Consider the following 20948-nt stretch of genomic DNA (forward strand, 5'->3'; position numbering starts at 1 on the left):
AGACTCTGAACTGTGGTGTTTGTCAGTCTCATCTTGGCATCACAGATGGCATGTGCATGAATGGAATGTCATGGCTCATGGTTAACAAAAGCAGGTTAGTTCTCATTAGTTTTCCTTATTGCAATATGAGTGCAGTAAAGTGCTCAGATTACATTACGAAAAAACTGGACACTACTGCAAATTGACTTTGTGTCGGCAAAAACCTGTTTTATGTATGTACACCCACACCATATGCAAACTCAATGTAACACCTCACGGGCTGGCGTTAATGGCTTCCAGAACAGCAAGCATCATGGAACTGAGACTTGGCTGAGCTATTCCTGACCTGTCAGCCAGCTTCCAGAGAAGTGACAACAGGTATCTGATACAAACTGATGAAAAAGACCAAAAGGTACTTCAGTGCAAATCCATAGCCCTGGCCCTCTTTACAGGGAACTAAAATACAGTCTGCATTACAGTAAACCTTTGTTTATCGCGCTTAATCTGTTCTAGACTCTACCGCAATAAATGAATTTCCGTGAAGTAGGATTCTTTATTTATAAACCAAATATTTTCGCAGTTAGAGCATAGAAAACCTGTTTACAACCTTATAAATACTTTTTTTTAACATTATTAGAGCCTTCTAGACATGAAAGAACACCCTTTAGTCAAAAGTTTAAACTGTGCTCCATGACAAGACAGATGACAGTTCCGTCTCACAATTAAAAGAATGCAAACATATCTTCCTCTTCAAAGAGTGTGTGTGTCAGGAGCAGAGAATGTCAGAGAGAGAAAAGCAAACCATCAAAAATCAATAGGGCTGTTTGGGCTTTTAAGTATGCGAAGCACCACCGGACAATGCAGCTGCAAGGAAGGGAGCAATGTGAAGGTAGTCTTTCAGCATTGTTTAGAGGAGTGTCTGTATCCTCTAGGCCAGTGTGCGAACAGCCCCTCTGCTTGCACCCCCTCCGTCAGGAGCAGAGAATGTCGGAAAGAGTGAGAGAGAGAGAGACAGAGACAAGCAAACAATCAAAAATCAATACGTGCTGTTTGGGCTTTCAAGTATGTGAAGCACCGTGCGGGAAGCATATCGTATATCATTGAGGAGTTTTATTTAATACGTGCTCTGATTGGGTAGCTTTTCAGCCATCCGCCAATAGTGTCCCTTGTATGAAATCAACTGGGCAAACCAACTGAGGGAGCATATACCATAAAAGACCCATTGTCCGCAGAAATCCACGAACCAGCGAAAAATCTGTGATTTATATATTTAGATATGCTTACATTTAAAATCCGCGATGGAGTGAAGCAGCGAACGTTGAAGCGCGATATAGCAAGGGATCACTGCATATTCATCACTTTTGATGCGTTTGTCACATCAATACACATTCTTATAACGGCCTTGTGACATGAATTATTATGCACATGAGGCATCATTTGTCTGGTTTGGCTGCATTTTCCAACTTGATCAAGGATGTTGTAATTTCCCAGTTATTCTGAAATGTGTACACATGGGTCAAAGTTGACATAAATATATGCATATTTCCCCATCAAGTTTTCATGTATCAATCCCAGGCTTTGCATAGAAAGCTGCATACGTAAATTTCCAGACACTCTTGTACGTACGCACGCAATTTTTATAAATCTGACCCTTGGATTCCATGTGAGCGCCATAATCTCCAAACAGAAAATGCCTGCAACACTTGTGGATCTTCCCAAGAGAGGCTTATCTGTCAAAATTACTCCCAAGGGCACAGCACAATGTTATCCAGGAATGTTTTTGAAAGTTCCTTAAGTAAATTCTGTCCAGCTCTGTACTCCTAACGTCGCACTTCCCCCCTCCCGAGTCCGTAGCTTCTGTCTCGGATTAGCACAAATATCACTCCTGCAAGTGAACTGTGATTCTTAGCATGATGAGAGAAGCCACAAAATCAATTGGAATGTTCAAGCAAATTATAGAAAAAAACGGAGCTAAATTTGTTAAGTAGTTCTCTCGTTCATTAGCTAAGCGGAGGTAAGGTACACCCCGAGGCTGGCACGTGAGGGTGGTGGGCCCAGGCCCCGCCCCCCCTTCCCTCAGCCTGCTGCATCTCTCTCAGATTCAAGCAAATAAATAGGTACCACAAATGAACTATGACATGATGAGAGAGGCCACAAAACCAACCGGAATCTGCAATCAAATAGAAAAAAAATCCTGATCTGAATCCGTTAAGTAGTTCTCTCGTGAAAAGCAGACAGACAGATGATGGATTTTATATATAAATTTTAAATTAATTTAAGATAGATATATCTCTCTATTTAGATATATATCTCTTTGTGAAAAAAAAATGGACAGGTTATAGGTACATATTACTGCGAGTGGCTCAAAGGCTGAGTTATGCAGTAATGGTGGATTTACTTTAGATACTGCAGGAGAATATTTGAGAAATGCAGAACTAAGTAGACGGACAGAGAAGTTTGCTTCAGTTTTGCAGACTTCTCATATTTGGTGGTTCTCCCCTAGATGTCTGTGTCATTCCACAGTTGTCCCAGTCAATTAAATGGTAGCGCAACCACCATGCTGTCCCTTTCTGCCTCTGCCAGGTTTCTTCTACCAAGACCAAGATTTATCCTACCAGCTATCCTTGGTTTGTATGCTGCCAAATGGAACAGGCAAATATTAACTGATAACATTTCTTTAATTATGGCAGGCTCTTTCTTAGTTGCATACCTGGTTGCTTACTTCCGGAAGTCCAACTTTAAGAAACATCAGAAGAAGCTGGAACCTGTGGCCAGGCAAGCTGAATTTGGCAAAGGATTCAAAGGTGTGTTTTATGTGAGGCTTGAAAGGCTGGTTCTTGTAATTTGACACACAATACAATCTACTTCCTGCCAGGTATGGGACATTAAGATGGCATACCTTTGGGCTGTAAGGAAATGTGAACGTGATGGGCGTGTCTCGGGAGCATAGCAGTTTACTGAAACATTTTCTCAATCTGTATCCTAAGTTTCTATTCTGAGATGCAACAACTAGCAGACTTTGTGATACAGTTAGTGATGCAGCTGGTGTGCCAAACAGTGAGTCGCCACTGGCATGCAGGTGTGGGATGGAGTGACCTCTACCATCATTCTCTAAGTGGGAAGTGGGTTGTGCATAACTCATTTCTTCAAACTAGTCAGACAGTGAAAAAGGCAGATGACAAATGTCATATGGTTAACATTGGAATTTTTTTTCTTTAAAAATTAAAATTCAGTAGGAAAAAGGATTTAGTAACTGTTTATCAAAATATAAACTGCTCAAAAAAATTAAAGGAACACTTTGAAAACACATCAGATCTCAATGGGAAAAAGAAATCCTCCTGGATATCTATACTGATATAGACTGGGTAATGTGTTAGGAACGTAAGGATGCCACATCGTTTGATGGAAATGAAAATGATCAACCTACAGAGCCCTGAATTCAAAGACGCCCCAAAAATCAGAGTGAAAAAATGATGTGGCAGGCTAGTCCATTTTGCCAAAATTTAATTGCAGCAACTCAAAATTGTACGCAGCACTTTGTATGGCCCCTGTGTTCTTGTATACATGCCTGACAACATCAGTGCATGCTTCTAATGAGATGACAGATGGTGTTGTGGGGGATCTCCTCCCAGATCTGGACCAGGGCATCACTGAGCTCCTGGACAGTCTGAGGTGCAACCTGGTGGCATTGGATGGACCAAAACATAATGTCCCAGAGGTGTTCTATTGGATTTAGGTCAGGAAAGTATGGTGGCCAGTCAATGGTATCAATTCCTTCATCCTCCAGGAACTGCTTGCATACTCTCACCACATGAGGCCAGGAATTGTTGGGCACCAGGAGCCACTGTACCAGCATAGGGTTTGACAATGGGTCCAAGTATTTCATCCTGATACCTAATGGCAGCCAAGGTGCCTTTGTCAAGCCTGTAGCGGTCTGTGTGACCCTCCATGGATATGCCTCCCCAGACAATCATTAACCCACCACCAAACTGCTCATGCTGAATGATGTTACAGGCAGCATAATGTTCTCCATGGCTTCTCCAGACCCTTTCACTTCTGTCACGTGCTCAGGGTGAACTTGCTCTCATCTGTAAAAAGCACAGGGCACCAGTGGTGCATCTGCCAATTCTGGTATTCTATGGCGAATGCCAATCGAGCTGCATGCTGCTGGGCAGTGAGCTCAGGGCCCATTAGAGGACATGGGGCCCTTGGGTCACCCTCATGAAGTCTTTCTGGTTGTTTGGTCAGAGACATTCACACCAGTGGCCTGCTGGAGGTCATTTTGTAGGGCTCTGGCAGTGCTCATCCTGTTCCTCCTTGCCCAAAGGAGCAGATACTGGTCCTGCTGATGGGTTATGGACCTTCTATGGCCCTCTCCAGCTCTCCTAGAGTAACTGCTTGTCTCCTAGAATCTCCTCCATGCCCTTGAGACTGTGCAGGGAGACACAGCAAACCTTCTGGCAATGACACGTATTGATGTGCCATCCTGGAGAAGTTGGACGACCTGTGCAACCTCTGTAGGGTCCAGGTATCGCCTCATGCTACCAGTAGTGACACTGACTGTAGCCAAATGCAAAACTAGTGAAGAAACAGTCAGAAAAGATGAGGAGGGAAAAATGCCCGTGGCCTCCACCTGTTAAACCATTCCTGTTTTGGGGGTCATCTCATTGTTGCCCCTCTAGTGCATCTGTTGTTAATTTCATTAACACCACAGCAGCTGAAACTGATTAACAACCCCCTCTGCTACTTAACTGACCAGATTAATATCCCATAAGTTTCATTGACTTTATGCTATACTCTGATTCAAAAGTGTTCCTTTAATTCTTTTCAGCAGTATATAATTAGAACTTGAGCCTGAAAAGGAGAGATACTGGGACAGCACTAAGGGGAAGATGACGATGATGATTGGGAGCAAAATTGTTTTTATCATAATCATGCTGAAATAATGAATAATAAAACAAAAAAAATGTTTACTTTTTGAAGCAAAAACCTGCACTAAATGTTTGTGTTTTATTATTGGTATGTTTAATTGGAATACCCATTTGTTTACAAATCTTCCTTGTTTTTCTTTAAGAATTTTGGAAGTATTCATTAGACAGTATATGCACAATGCAGAAATATTTAAATAAATAGAACTTTATTTATTGTCCCCAGGGGGCAATAGTTTCTTCTGTTGTCCTCAAGTACACAATGATGTAAGATTCCTTTGTGTCACTACTCTAACCAAGTACTCCAAACAATTGGCTGTGGAGGTTTCTACCAGCAGTTCAGGAAAGGTTCAGCAAGTGTGAGTTTAGAATTATGAAGGGGTAAACGGCATGTAACACTGCCTGGATTCTGTTTGATGGATTTAGGTTTTTGCTTTTCTGTCTCTTCAGTGGCCAAGATCACAGGCAATCTGCAAAAAGTTAGAAAAGACAGCAGCGATAGTTTTAATTATTTTTTTTTTTTTTGAATGGTTAGTTTGTAGGTTATTCAAAAAAAAAATTGTGGAATAGCATTTTGTTTACGACATCGATTATTATAACCAAGTGAAAATTTGTCAGCTGGTTAGTGTGATAGGAGCAAACCGTGTTCTAACCCCAATCTGTTTAATGCAGCATGTGAGTGGCAAGGACCAAAAGAACCATTTCGAGAAGTAAGTCTGAGTTACGAGGACAACAAATGGATGAAAGTTTTGGATTCTCGACTTGCTCTAGTCCGAACCGTGAACCTACACAGCCAAAGCCATGTGACTGTTATCAAGTCTACTAATAAAGGCCAAAAAGCTTTGCTTTTGAAGATTCCCAAGGAGTATGACCTGGTAAGAGACGGGTGGGTGTGTGAGGGAGTGTGTACTGCTGCTATTGATTGTTTGTTTTTTTTCCCCTCGGCTTGCTTAGTTTGATTTATTTACAGTGTTGATGATAATGTGACAAATCTGACTGCTGATTATTTGCTATTTTCCTCAGGATAGATATATAAATTTATATAATTATCTAACCATCCATTGAATCCAAACACTGGGTCACGGGAGTTTGCTGGAGCCAATCCCATCCAACACAGGGTGCAAGGCAGGAACCAATCCTAGGCAGGGTGCCAACCCACCACAATTGTTATCTATATACATCTATTTATCTGGTAGTCTCAACAAAGCTGCTTGGATCAGCAGTGAAATGTATCTACCTAATAAGAAAGATCAGCTGCCATAACTCAACTACCAGATAATTTCACCTGGATGACTGAAAATCTTCAGACATTTATCTACCTATCAATCGATTAATTGTTCAAACTTTCTGTCTCTCTGCCATTACCCCAGACCTCCATTCTACTGAATGACTCTTGCTCCTATCTTCTCAGGTGCTTTTTTTCACTGAAGAACATGAGCGAATGCACTTCCTGAACTGCTTGAGCAGCTATCTTCAGAATCACCAGCTAAGTTTGATTGTCAATGAAATGCGGGAACAAGACTTGTTGAAAGAAGCTGTTACAAAGCAAAAGAGAAAACGGATCCTGGACGTCTTCTTCAGACATGTGTTTGCTCAGGTGAGGTAAATGATTAGGGGAAAAGCATAACCATACACTCCATTTGTACCACTAAAACTCAATTACTGTATGTACTCGCGGATAGGTTCTCCTACAGATACGTCAGCAGTTGATTTTAATGTATAATTTTTGGTAATTTTATAATGTCGGCCATATAAGTAGAATGTGGAAAACTCACTCTATTGGTACAAGGGATTATGATATGCTACCACCCTCCTGAGTGAATAACCACGGAGCTCACTTTACATAAAAAAAAAAAAAAAATTTAAAATATTGTGCCGAAGTGCCCACACGGTAATACCTGAACTATTCAGAAGCTCGTTTGCACCATTTTGTGTTTTTTTTTTTGTATCTTGCACCCTCATACACCTTTATCGTAAGAGCATCCGTTATCTACGATGGAGCATTTCATCAGAAGAAAATGTGAAGCTTGTTTTAAATGAAATGTCATTGAAGTAGCAAAAGAAATTGGTAACTGCGCTGCTGCAACAAACTGTGATGCCTCTGAGAAACTGATGCGAGATTGGAGGAGGCAAGATGTCAGAAAAAAAAAAATTTAAGTGTTGCATTTTTGAACAGACATACAAGTCAGGGTCTGATTTTATGATCGATTTTTCGTTTAAGACCCAAGTTATATGTGAGTATATATGGTAATGTGACATTTATTAGAATTACATCCTTAAATTCTCTTGGGTTGCTACTGAATTGTACAAATGTCCAGGGGCCTCATGTATAACGCCTTGCGTAGAATTTTCACTATAACATGACGTAAGCACAAAAGCCGAAATGTGCTTACGCACAGAAAAATCCAGATGCAGAAATCTGTGCGCACTCCAACTTCCGAATTTTTCCGCTACATAAATCCCGATCAGTGTGAAAACTAACGCACGTGCACGCTCCTTCTGTCCTGCCCCCAACTCCTCCCAGAATTAACCCTCTTTGAATATGCAAATCAATAAATCGCCCTTAAGCTCAGCCTTCTGTGAAAAGACAATGGGAAAAGCACGGGGGAAAATATAAGAATTTCAGAGAATACCAAGTGGAGGCAAAGGAAAAACACACCGTGGTATAATCAACAAAAGGAAGCTGACTGAGTGACATAGTGTGTTGGAGAAAGTCGCATAGTGCCGGAAATATAAAAAAAAAAAAAAAAGAACTTGTCAGATATCAGTTGCCATGAAAAGGTGAGTCGTAGCCCACGGTCTGAGTGTCATATGAAAGCTTATTAGGGTACAAAGGGGAAAAAAAGGCACACGGAGGGGGGGGGGAGCACAAAATGTCAACTTCAATCTCGAAATTTCCACTTTAATCATGTAGTTTATTTTGTCATTAAAGTAGAACATCATGAACTTCATCTTAAAATCGTTTAACCGGTTTCTCAAATCCCATCCTAATTAAAGTAGCACATTAAATGCTTTGTTTTGTATTTGATCTATGTCCTCTATGTGTGAATCACTACTTGCTGCTTAAACCGTCTCTCTTCCTTCGACTGGACACAGAATCCATTACATTTGTGATATTACAGCTCTCCGAATAAAATACTGAGATGTATACGTGATATCATTTTCATGATGATAGGAGTTAAAGCACATTTATTAAATATGGGTTTCACGGTGCAGTGATTATGCACGACCTTTGATGAAATTATTTATTGCAGCAGTACTCGGCTGGTGGGGGGGGCGGCTCTAGGCTTGCGGCAGCCCTGGGCAGAAAAAGAATCGCTGGCCCCTTCGCCGGCTAATGTTAATATGGTATCTCATGCACGGTGGATGGCCACGTCTGTTGCAGACACTGCATAGCTGCCTCGTGCTCCTGACACGTGTTTACTTTTGTCGAAATTTGCGGCTGCGTTTTTAGCTGTCTCGTTGTTTTCTCTTTCTGTTTTATATTCAATACATATTGGCGTGGCCGCCCCTGCAGTCCTTGCTTTTCTTTCTCCAAGTAACTGATTGCCACACAATCAGCTCTGTAATAGATGTTAAGCCATCTGTAAGCTTAGAGTGCCGCTTCTTCAAAACATTTTAAGGAACTTTGAAATATCTTCATAGTACATGTTTAATTATTCTATTCATCACGCTAGTCCCAGTGAAGAATATAGATTATTTAAATGAAGTTAGTTAGTTTTATCTGTATAATAAGCATATTTTGCTGCATTTCATCTTAAAAATGATATCGTCATCATATGTAAATATGCGTTTTATAAAGTGGCACAGGTTGTGCAATATTATAACTGTAGTGCAAGTTTACAGTGAGGTGATTGTACTTAAGTACAAACAGTTCTACAAGGAGCACTTGTTTAAGTGCGTTTCAAGTCCTTGGGGTGAATCTGTTTCTGAACCGTGTGGTCCGTACAGGAAAGGCTTTGAAACGTTTTGCCGTGGCTGAGACCGCGTGTGCTTGATGCTGTATACCGATAGTTTTCTTTCCGATCAGCTGCTGCTGTGATTCCTCACTCGGATACAATGATAAAAATACTCTGAGTGGTGCAGTGAGAGTAATATGGAAAAAGATGATCCACTGTGGCAACTCCTAATGGGAGTAGCTGGAAGAAGGTGAAGAAGAAGGTGATGAAGGTGAAGGTGGTGCAGTGAGAGTAACAACGCTAAAGCAGTTATGGTATTTGGAATACTATGGCTATTCCCTGGACTATTATATTGTTACAAGTTAATTACAATCCGATGCATTACATTAATAAACAATATGCGGTTAGTTTCAGTGTATTTCTAAAGCCGCGTCAGGAAAATGAGTAACCACACAGGAACAGTAGCACTGCTTTGACGCTGGGTGCCGCCAGTCTGCAAAACTGAGTGGAGAACTTGTGTACGACAAGGTATGAGCTACTGTGGAAAAGTGCAAGGCTTTACGCCAAGTGTAGGTTTTATACATCGTGATTTGAATGTGGAAAAGATCTTGCGCAACATTACTGTGCGTATGCACCATTTATACATGAGGCCCCAGGTGTCCATGTGATCTGCGTTGTAGCCACTCTGCTTAGTACCAGCTGTCTAATTACATTTTTTGTTAATGTTAATGTAAAGGTATGCAAGACTATCACCTGCTTATCATGTTTCACTCTTTTCAATCAACCACAGGTTTTGGAAATTGATGGTGCAGATGTGGACGACTTTGGTGGTGTTACAAAGCGGAGCACCAAGGAAGCGCTTCAGTGTGAACTGACACCTGATGAGTTTGCAGACACCCTTGGGCTTAAAGTTGACTCTCTGTTTGTGGAGTCAATGTTTTCAGTTGCTGACAAGGATGGCAATGGCTATCTGTCCTTCCAAGAGTTGCTGGACCTCTTAGTCATTTCCATGAAAGGTATTTTTTTTCCCCCCCTTCAAATCCAAATGTGGAATTACTTTGGTAGTAGGTAGCATTTTATTATTATAATTGTACAAGCCACAGATGGGAAGCTATTGCACCACTTCAGAGCTGTGACAGAGAATTGTAGGTTTTTAGCCCTGCAGCAGTGGCAGCATCCGATTATCAGAGACTTGGCCCAGAGGTGCGTATGCTCAAGAACAGGAGTAATACAACGTTAGAAAATGATCAACGGTTTTTGAGCTGAAATGGCCTGAGGGTATAATCTAAATTGCTCTATTTGAAGTATATCCAGTACTTGGATTAGTAAGCTCTGTTTAGGATGTTGCCAAATACTGTCAGATCCTCCAAATGCTTGAGGTGGGACCAGAACAAACAAGGCACTTAATCAATATTCTAGCTGTAGGTGCGGTTGTCCTTTATATAGGGCACAGGTAACTTTTTTTCTTGTACGCGACCATTTATCAAAAATTGTTTGCAGATGTGGTTACTCTCATCATCTTTGGAAACTCTTGACCAAAAACAGAACAATTAAACTGGAAATACCATAATGGGCACCCACTCCTGAAGCCCTGCAAATTCAAGCTTGTTGCCACATACAAAACTGTAAATTCTTAAAAAAAAAAATTAAGAAGAAGGGTGACATTTACTGGTAAACTAGCAATGAATCAGGATTTTTTTTTTTTTTGACTCACACCCTTTTCTTTCTCAGAAGGAAGCTTAGTTTATTTTTCCTCTTTACTCTTTGTATATGTGTCTTTTTTAGGGGAGGAGCAGAAAAAAAAAAAGTTTCCAATCTAATTCTGGTAGTTTTAAGTTGTAACACCTAAATAAAGAAGGAAGTTTTTCTTGTTTACAAGGCCTCTTCCCATTTGGATTAGTCACCAGGTTTGACAACAGATAAAAACAAAACTTGCCTTACCTATTTGTGACTTTTAACCTTGAAGACAACTTCAAGTTCAATTGAATATAGAACTGAAACTATCTTTCAATACTTGCTAGCCCAGTGCATATATGGCTCTGGATAAAATATCTTCTGCAAGTCGTCTGCATTGTCCATTTGCTTGGCATTTCCCAGGTTGCTTCACATGGGTACAGCTGTTCTTCAGTCATTCCGTCACCTTTCACACTGAATGGTGGTGTTTCTTGCTGTTCTTGAATCCATTCATTTATTTGTACCTGCCTTTTCCAATTTAGGGTTGCAAAGCCCAGGGCCTACTTACCAGTCTACTGCAAATGCATGGCGCCATTATTGCTCAGATCAGATCTGTCACATAATAAGTTAACTTGGAGATGGAGGCATACCAAGAGGGAGGTGTGACATGAGGTTGAGTGGCGCTGCCAATTTCTCATGGTGTCAATTATCGTTTCCAGCCAAAAAACTACTACATTTTGCTAATTATTTAAGGCTATGTCGCATTATGTGACTTCTCCAGCAGTTTTTTCAGTTGTAGCCTTTCTTTACAAAATTTTAGCAAGTCTAAGGCAATTGGCAGCACACTGTTGTGAAGCTGGCTGCCTAATGTGACATGCCCAACAATTCCCTACAACTCACTTCAGTTAAACCAATCCAGTTTGATTTGTCTTTAGTTGTCGGCGAAGGCTACGTGTGCAGCAGAGCTGACAACCAATGAATGCTCAAACAGAAGTACAATGCAGAGATTGTAGGAAAAAGGAATAAGGAACACAGGTTTTGATCCTTGCAAACAGAAGAAACACATCTTTCTGACATCTTGTGTTTCACGTATTACAACAGAATGGAAAGAAGGGCAGACCGCGGATGGATTTGCCATACCTATTGACCCTTTGTACAGAGCTGGCCATGTCTGACGGCATGTTATTGGTGGTCACTTCTCATATCTTGTTTCACTGCTACTTTGTTGCTCTGCTTGCCAAGTATTTGCATTCTACAAAGACTGTTTTTGTAATTTCTTCAATGTGTTTTGTCCGGCTGAAACATATCGGGTTAATAAATGACTTGAAATTGAGTGACTGCAACCATGATAGGCACCCAGCTTTTTGTGACACTGGTCTGAATAAGTGGGTTGTAGAAGTGATATGTGGACATTAGAATATATAATCTGATCTTAAGATCATGTATATTTTGAGAACTCTAAGCATTAAATTCAGTCTGTTCTGTTTCTTAGTTTTACTTCTCAAAATAATGAGTTCATAGAGGGTCATATGTCATGAAAGAACCTCAAAAGTAACCATCCCCAACTCTCTAGAATGATACTAAACAGATAATATTTAGGTTTTCACTTTCTAATGTGTTTCATGGATTCAAACTGCTTCACGTAACACAGAGTTCAAAAATCTCACCATATGAAATGTCTCTTAAGATGGACGAGCTCTAAAGTCGGCAAGAAACTTACATATCTGATGACTTGACTTGTTTTTTTGCCCAGGATCTCCTGAAGAAAAATCCAAGATGCTCTTTAAAATGTACGACATTGATGGAAACGGTTTTCTCTCCAAAGCAGAGTTTTCTAGGCTCTTAAGGTGAGTTTGTTCGTCACTTGAGCCGTTTATGTACTTTGCATTGTTGCAGGTTACATACTCTCTGATTTATTGTACCTTATCAAAGTCACATTGGAACAATCTTCACAGATGAAGAGAGATATTGAAGGTGTTTGACTTCAACCTTTATGGGGGAGAGAAGACCACCACACCCACCACACAACATTCCTGCAGGCCTCCACACTTCACTGCCTGGGTGAACATAACGTGTTCTGAAAAAGATAAAAGAACATTCTGCCCACTTAGACACATTTATGTCATAGCTGTGCCATCCCATCCCAAAACCATCAGGCTGTTTTCAAATGAAAGTGATTTTGTTATCTTTTGAAACCTCTTTTGTTCATTTGCCAAAGAAAATAGTCACGATTCATCCTTCCATTCAAATTCTAGTCTTTCAGCTTTTATTTCTTTTACGGTATTGTTTAATTTTTCTTCAAGATTTTTGTATATGTCCTGATTTTTATAATTCATGGAATGTTATTAATCATTTTTTCTTTAGAAATGTTAATTAGTGATTTTTACATCCTGCAGGTCCTTCATCGAAATTTCCAACAACTGCTTGACAAAAGCACAGACTGAAGAAGTGATTGAGTCCATGTTCTTAGAGGCAGGATTTCAGGATAAGGAGGAGATCACTTGGGAGGACTTCCATTTTCTTCTCAAAGACCACGACAAGGAGCTTCGCTTTGCCCAGCTTAATGTCAAAGGTCACTTTCTAAAATGCTGCAACCTTTTACACTGAACGTTAATAAAATGGCTATACTGGATTAGTCCAGCTGCATTAGATCTTTAAATCTTAGTGATTTATTTTATGTCTTGGACCCTAAGTAGGGGGGGTACTTTTTCTGTGTGAAGTTGACTTATTTTTTCTTTATCCTTTTCTATGACTGAGTGTGTGTCTGTTATAGAGGAATTGTTTTTTTTGCAAGGATGGTTTCTGCTTGCACCTGCTGTTGTCTCTACCTTCTTAATCTAGAAAAACAAAGTAAAAATGTGGACGAACATCTACGTAATACATATTTATTTCATAGTGAAAGCACTCTTTGTGATATCGGGTTGGAATCTTGTTCATGGTGAGAACTTGCCTTCCGGCCACCATCTGCTCTTCTTTCCCGGTTGGAGAGTGCTTCCATATAGTTGCCACTTTTTGGGGATGTTAGCTACAAATTAAGATGAACAACATTAACAGATGGTGCAGAGGAAGGCACTGCTTGCTTAGTAAAGCTGGAGTATCATAGTGCTTACATTTCCACTTGCATTTCTGTAAGTTGTGAATGAAAATTGGAAACTGTGGTGAGAACAGGCCATTCGGCCCAACAAGCATCCAATCTCTCATGAATGTACAAAATAAAATCAAGTCGAGATCTGAATTTCCCTAAAGTCCTGCTCTCCGTCACACTTGGTTAATACCATACATCTATGGTTCTTTGGTGTAAAAAAACATTCTAACCTTTGTATCAAATCTGCCCTCAACAAATCTCCAACAATGTTCTTGTCACAGAATGAGTTTTAATGTAACCACTGAGATCTACTCTAATAATTCCTTTCATAACACTTCAATCACGTCATCTCTTAATTTCAGTTTGCTTAAACTGAAAAGGTTCACCTCCTATTTCTATTCTGTAATATGTAGACCAGAACTGAACACAGTACTCCACACATCAGGAGTGCGCTATACAGTATAACCTCACACCCTATTGGCTTGTCTGGGTGTAGATATGAACCCACTATGACTCCCAAGTCGTCCTCATGAGAGGTACTTTCAAGTTTTAGACCTCCCATTTTGTATTTAATATGATTAAAATTATTTTACTTACTATATGCAATACTTTATATTAAAATGCATTAAATTTCATCTTCCCAATCTGACATGCTGTCCAAGTCCCTCTGTAGCAATTTATCTTTATTCTACATTATCAGAACTTCTACCTAACTTGGTGTCCTCTGCAGATTTAGCCTGCTTATTGATTACAGTCTTGTCCAGATTGCTTATGTATATTAAAAATAGCAGCAGCCCCAGCACTGAGCCCTGAGGACACCACTTTTTACATCACCTCATTATAAAAAGGGTCACCTCACCATTGCCTTTTGTGTTCTGTGTTTGGGCCCTGAGTTCCCAGTTCTTTTATTTTCATGCCCAACCTCTCATGTGGTACCTTTTTTATTAAAAGCCTTCTAAAATTCTAGATAAATCATATCATCATATGCACGTCTTTGATCATATCCGTTTGTTGCTTCCTCATGGTTGCCCTTGTATGTTGTACTGTCCATGTGGAATTTGCTTGTAAAACTGTTTGCCTTTTTTTCACAGGCATTGAAGTTAAAGATAAGGAGAAGCAGAATCTGCGCAACAGGGTGTCATTCATCAGCAAAGGAAATGGATTTGGGTAAGTGCCACACACAAACAGCATTGTACCTAAATTTGAATAAACTTTTTTTAAACCTAAATGAAATGTAATTTTTACAGTATGTGAAACTAAGAATCATTACAGAATCTGTAAGCATAATTAAAAATGCTTTTTTATACTTGGGATTGTGTTGGGAATAAACAGTGCAGAATAAAACTGAACAATTGGTTATTTAGTTTTGGTTTTATTAATCAAATTTTGGGGTTTTAAAAAACTTTTCAAAAGGTGTACAGGAGACAATTTGGAAAAAGTTATTTTATAACACTATTAGTGGACCGCATGGTGCAGTAACTAGAGAGCTGGACCTTTATATTATACGGTTACCAGTTCCTCTGACTTGCTGTGTCATCATGGATATGTTACTTAGCCCGTCTGTCTCCCGTTTTACAAAACACGATGTAAACTAATTATAGGGTTACAGTGGACCACAGCCTGTCACAACAGAAGTAGGCGTAAAGCAGCGACCAGTCCTTAATGGAGTATCCGTTCACTGCAGGGTACATGCACGCACAAATCCAAATTCACATCGCACTGATTTAAGAGTCGCTAGTTAATCTGTGCTTGGAAATTTAACATTCACATCTGTGGAATATGGGAAAGAATAATGGAATACCCAAGGAAAAAATTCCATGCAGAGATAGGGAGACGTCACCCAGACTGCAGCTTGCTGGGTATGTAAGCCCATTTACAAGAAGCTGTGAGGTAGCAAGAATAACTACAGTTTAACCATGCCACCCACAATAATAATGTAATTTATGAGGTACTATATTATATATTTTATCAAAAGTGAAAAAGAATGGGAAAGTCAGTTTTTGACAGATCTCAGTGTTTTTAGGGTCTCCTGATACCGAAAACGTCTATCTCGATGATGGGTGTGTGTTTGTCTGTGTGTCGCAGCTTCTTGAGGACGGTCTAGAGCTAAAACGGCTGGATGGAAAAAAATACTAAACTTGAAACTTAAGCCTGTTATGAGATGACGATGTGCCGATTCGTTTTTGAGGCAAATCGTGCAAGAGAAATGGACACTCTCTGAAGGAACTCTCAAATACCGTAATTCTGAAAATCGATTATGAATTCTTCTTGTCAAATGCTATCGTAATGACCCATTTTATGATCAGAAAGATCAGCATCAGAGCGGTAAATAATTACTAAAGAAAAGCGTAAATGAGAGAAGAGAGAGTGACGGCTGATCAATCATTTTTTCCTCAGAGAAAGGTCAGTTTATTTCCCGTGGTTAATTCTCCATACTTGGTGGAAACAAACCAGTTTACAGGATTGTTTAAGCTAGCCAATACCTAAAACATTTAACAGCATTCCAATTCGAAGCCAGTTCGAATAAACCGTGCATGCATATGCTTATTAATAAGTGATCCACAGGGATCTCAGTAATAGAAAACACATTTCATGCTAATATGGAATCATAATTTGTAGTGAATTTAAATTAACTTGTCGTTATGATGATTTAGAAGTTATTTTTTCCATTATTAAATACTGCTGCGCGTGTAGAGTTTCAGCAGTCTGAGAGAATCAAAAAAAACTATTGCATTCTGGGATAAAATGCCTGCACACCATAACCTGTGTAGATGCTTGGGTAGAGGAGGTTACAGTATTTGTAATCCACAAGCATCTCTCCATCCAAAGCCCCACCACACCAACATGGGGTGATGGTATCGTACATCGTCAATGTTTTGAAATGGCGATGTGATGATACAAACTTTTAAGACATCTCCCAACCCTAATCCATATAGTAACACCCATTTTCTCTTAAGGAGAAATGCAAAAAAGTTCCTTTGAGAAGCATTCACTGGCAGTCATCTTCTAGCACAAATTACAGAACACGTCATTTAGCACTCATGTTGTGTATGTTTGAAGGTTCTGTTTCTAGCTATAGTATATTTTAAAGAGAAGTCAGACCTGCGTAACAAAACAGAAATCCACATATACCACCTTTCCACATGAAAAACAAAATTACTTCCACATTTCAACAATTTGTGAACATGAAGACAGTGACAGACTGCGAGTCAAGTGTTAAGATGGAACCCACAAGGTTATTTTGAAATGGCCCGTACCTCGGCTTGCAGGCTTAGGCTACACAGCCTACTTCAGAGATGGTCGTCTCTTCTTGTATTATACTTAATCTTATTCCAATGTGCTACATAAAACCAAAAAATATTTAAGGTCAATGAGAAAACAAAATGCTAAAGTAGATTATTCAGAAACAAAAATATCAAGGACATAGATACTGGAAGGAGTCTACAAAAGTAAAAATGAAAGGATTAAGAAAATAAGAATTAATAAATGGTGTAGTAAAATTTATGACTGCAGTAAGAACATGACTCTGTTAGAATTTAAAATAAATAGAAGTACAGCTGGCCTTAATTTGAAGGAAGGTGTGTTCATTGATATTATGTGGCAGCATTTTCAAGGGTCTTTACATGTAGGGGAGCCTACTTGCCCTGTCTCTGGTCTGTCCTTTTCAGAATGTCATTTACCTCCTTTTTTTACAGCTGTAATGACACTGAAATGCAAGATCCAGTATCCATGGACCAAGAAGTAAGAGACATAAGGAGGAGACCACTTGGAAAGTAAGGACACTGCATGTGGTGTGGCATGAAATTAGCCTGGGAGGAGGAGTGCTACAGGCTTCTTGAAGTTCTGAACGAGTTGCAGTACATGAGGCAGATGGATGCAAATGTTTTTATGCAGACTCGGGAGGATGTTTGTTAGAATCCCTTGACAATCACCATCCTTGGAAAAGACAGTGAGGGGGACACTACTTTTCTCTTTATTTATCTGCCTTTAAAAGAATAGAAATTTAATGTCTGCCTGACTGCTCTTCACCCACAGTTTGTGAATCAAATCGCTTTTATAAATCGCTACTGTGTGACAAATGCACTTTGTAGATGGCTCCTAAACGAAACAAGTTAATCACTTACAGCTTATATCTTACAGCAAATTCTAGCAGAGATCTCACAAACCCAACACTCTCTGTGCTAACTAACCGCGCCAACCTTGACTGAATCAGTGATTTTATTGCCGATAGACATCTATACGTAATTTTGTAAATTACTTTGCAGTGAAAGGCGAGAGGTGGTTTCCATGTTTAATTCACTTTATAGCCCTTCATAGTTAAGCAAGTTCTCTTTAAGTGCTAACTGTCACAATTCTGAAGGGCACATGATCAATTAACATAAAAATCTTAAATTGTAGACGGTGATAAAGGTGTCTATGAATTGAACTTTGAAAGAAATGAGTTGTGGGATACTTGTTGTTCGCAAAAAGTAACATGTGCCGCCTGAAATCGGACAATCGCCTGACCTGTTGTTCAAACTGTCCATTCAGCCATTAGAGACTGAACTGGTGTCATATGACAGACACAAAATGCAATGGAGGTTTATTATATTACTAGCCATGTAAGCCTGTACTGTAAAAAGCCTGGGGTCCTAGAAACTATTGAAATTGTCAGAAAATAACTGAAATGTAGAGATGTTGGGAAATTTGAAAGGAACTACTCTGGGCATCTCTCTCCTAGGAGGATTTGTTTTGCTGATGTGCTCGCCTCGCTTATGCATTAGTGTTGAGAGGAAAAGTAAAAGGGATACCATTTTGCCGATGTTAGCAGCTAAGTGACTTTGTCTTTCTTCTGAGGTTTCGTTTTGCTGATGTGCTGGCCTTGCTTGTGTATTAGTAGCTAGGTGAGTTTGTTTCCTCGGAGGTGGTGGAGCTCTTATCTCGACTCCAACTCTCACGGCCAGACCGACATTGACACTTCCACACGTAGACGTGTTTGTGTGTGTGTGTGTATATATATTATATACAGAGATATATAGAATCTATCTATCTGCCTGCCTGCCTGCCTGCCTGCCAGTTCAATTTTATATAGATCACTTTTTACAATTGCTTGGGTCGGATCACCGTACAGATTGTAATTGCATAACTTCCAAAAATAAAATACTATCGCCTGAGTAATAGAACCAAAGAACACAGCAGTGACATCCTGCAAAGAATTGTGATGACTGCTGCTGGTAGTTTCTCATGACAGTTTTTATGTATTTATTTTTTTAATCTTCCACACCTTTGGGGAAGCGATTTCCATTTTCGAAAGTGCTTGACACATTACATCTCAAATCACAGGTCTATATAATTACTGACAAAGTGATTGTTCTGAGCTGGTGGGCTGAGATACAATGATGGTGATAATACAGTGTAATGCTGCACCGAATATGCTTGAAAATCAAACACTGTGGCCGCTGTTTGGCCTCGTCCCATCACAGAAGTATAAGTAAATGACACTTCGTTTTAACTTTCTTTATTTTTCCTACCAGTTTAAAATGCATAAACAAATGATGATACAGACCTGAGAAAATGTGTTGTAACTGTTCACTCAGGAGAAAATAACCATTCATTCTCTGAACTTGTGTCGTGTCCTGTTCAGGATTATTTCCTATGTTCTTGCAGCTGAAGGTTTAAGCCCCGACTTCTTAGGACTCTGTAGTTGAACACACAACACCAGACCATTGTAGTGCAATTTCAAGTTCCAAATTATCTTAAAAAGCACATCTTTTAGAATAAGGATCTTATTCTAAGGAAACAAAGAAAATCTACAAACTCTGCACAGACCGTGACCAGGATGGTAATGAAGTCCATGTGTCATGAGCCGCAAGGCAGGCAGATGGCCTCTCCATTTGTCAAGTCTGCTTGTGAGCAATTTAGTTTAGTATGAAGGGAAGCCAAGCTTGTCTTTCTGCACATGGAGATGTGTACATTTTCAAAATTTGAGACTTAGTATAATAAAATAATACTATTATAGGCAGAACCCCTAATAAAGTATGCTATGTAAAATGATGCACTGTTTGATTCCACGTTTTCATACGCAGTTCTATAGAAAGTCCTGAAGTACGCCTGTCCTTAGTCCAAGGTTCAAGAGATCTTATTGTCTGGCATTCATACATAGGGTAATGAATAGGGTGCTTTTGGGTGTTTTTTTTTTTTTTGCTTTACTTGCATTGCTGGCTATGTTGTACATACCTTACTTTATTTTCTTTATCTTTTTTTCCCTAGTAAAATGTGTTGATTGTGTAACCGTACACTGCATTAGCCAACATCCAGTCACATTCTACTTACTGGATGCCTAGGAATGAACAGACTGCTCAATTGTGTATTAAAGTTAAACTACAGCACCCCATAGTGGTGATACAGTATATAGCTAGTGATCTCACTACTACTAAAATCCCAAGAAGTTATGACTTCAGATTCATAATGCATTCCTGCAATTGTCTTTTGGCAAAACCTAACTCTGTATGGAACCATCATTATTGGATTTCCAGTCCATAAATGACATTACTGAGTAGGTAAAGCTGGACATGACATATTAGCAATTCATTTTCCCAGTGATTTCTTAAGTTATGTTGACTCCTACTACACCCTCAAACCATGAACATTAACTGAAACAATAGTAATCATCATGATCTCTCATATCACCTCAATATAAGATCCTGGAGACTGCTGGATATCTAGTAACAGCAAGCAGTCCTCTGAATTTGTAGCTGTCTTTTGGAAAGCACTGTCATCCCCTTCCTTCATCTTTCCATCAGGAATGTGGAAGCTGACTGGTAATCATATTTGATTACTTTCAATCCTGTCTTTTCAAAAAGGAAAACAATTGAGAAGCGAGAGTGACTTGTCATGATCAGTGAGCAAAGAAGTGAGAGTGAGTTGTCATGGCCGGGGTGCAAAGTCAGCTTTCTGTAGTCACTAACGAAATGTGACGGGAGCAAGTGAAATAATGTCTGGTGGTTACGATTTCACCTGGTAGCCACTAATTAATGCCTGTAGTCAGGCTGACTCTCCACACTAATGTGTGTGTAGCTGGGCAGGGTGCCATTCCCGCACATCAGAGGAAGTGTGTTGTGGCTGTGCAGGAGACTTTTAAAATCTGCAACTCCAGCATTTCTGCCATGGTGCTCCTAGTAAAAGGCGTGATTTGAATTGAAAACAGAATGAGCACATAAGTGACGTGTTGAAAATTTGTAAAGCGGTGTACTGATAAGGCAGATGACTTCATAAATGATTCAGCAGATGCTTAAATATTTTGAATATCTGTGTAAAACTTTGCTTTGTAAGTGAAGTCTACGGGGCGAAGTCTTCTCAAGTGCAATATATTTTTTGTCTTTGTATATAAATGTCCTGCTCAAT

General features: G+C 39.6%; 1 protein-coding gene across 4 annotated transcripts in view; it reads left to right on the forward strand.

Moving 5' to 3' along the window:
* Window positions 1-20948, forward strand: part of duox (dual oxidase) — a 95793-nt gene that overhangs the window by 62659 nt on the left and 12186 nt on the right. For all 4 annotated transcript variants that reach the window (XM_039773706.1, XM_039773707.1, XM_039773705.1 and 1 more), the window contains exons 16-23: window positions 2670-2783; window positions 5580-5782; window positions 6319-6504; window positions 9597-9822; window positions 12234-12327; window positions 12877-13052; window positions 14657-14732; window positions 17261-17338. In XM_039773706.1, coding sequence (XP_039629640.1) covers window positions 2670-2783; window positions 5580-5782; window positions 6319-6504; window positions 9597-9822; window positions 12234-12327; window positions 12877-13052; window positions 14657-14732; window positions 17261-17338 — 1153 coding nt within the window. The remainder of the gene's footprint in view (window positions 1-2669; window positions 2784-5579; window positions 5783-6318; window positions 6505-9596; window positions 9823-12233; window positions 12328-12876; window positions 13053-14656; window positions 14733-17260; window positions 17339-20948) is intronic.

The sequence above is a fragment of the Polypterus senegalus genome, chromosome 12 (assembly GCF_016835505.1).
Source record: "Polypterus senegalus isolate Bchr_013 chromosome 12, ASM1683550v1, whole genome shotgun sequence".
NCBI classification, from domain to species: Eukaryota; Metazoa; Chordata; class Cladistia; order Polypteriformes; family Polypteridae; genus Polypterus; species Polypterus senegalus.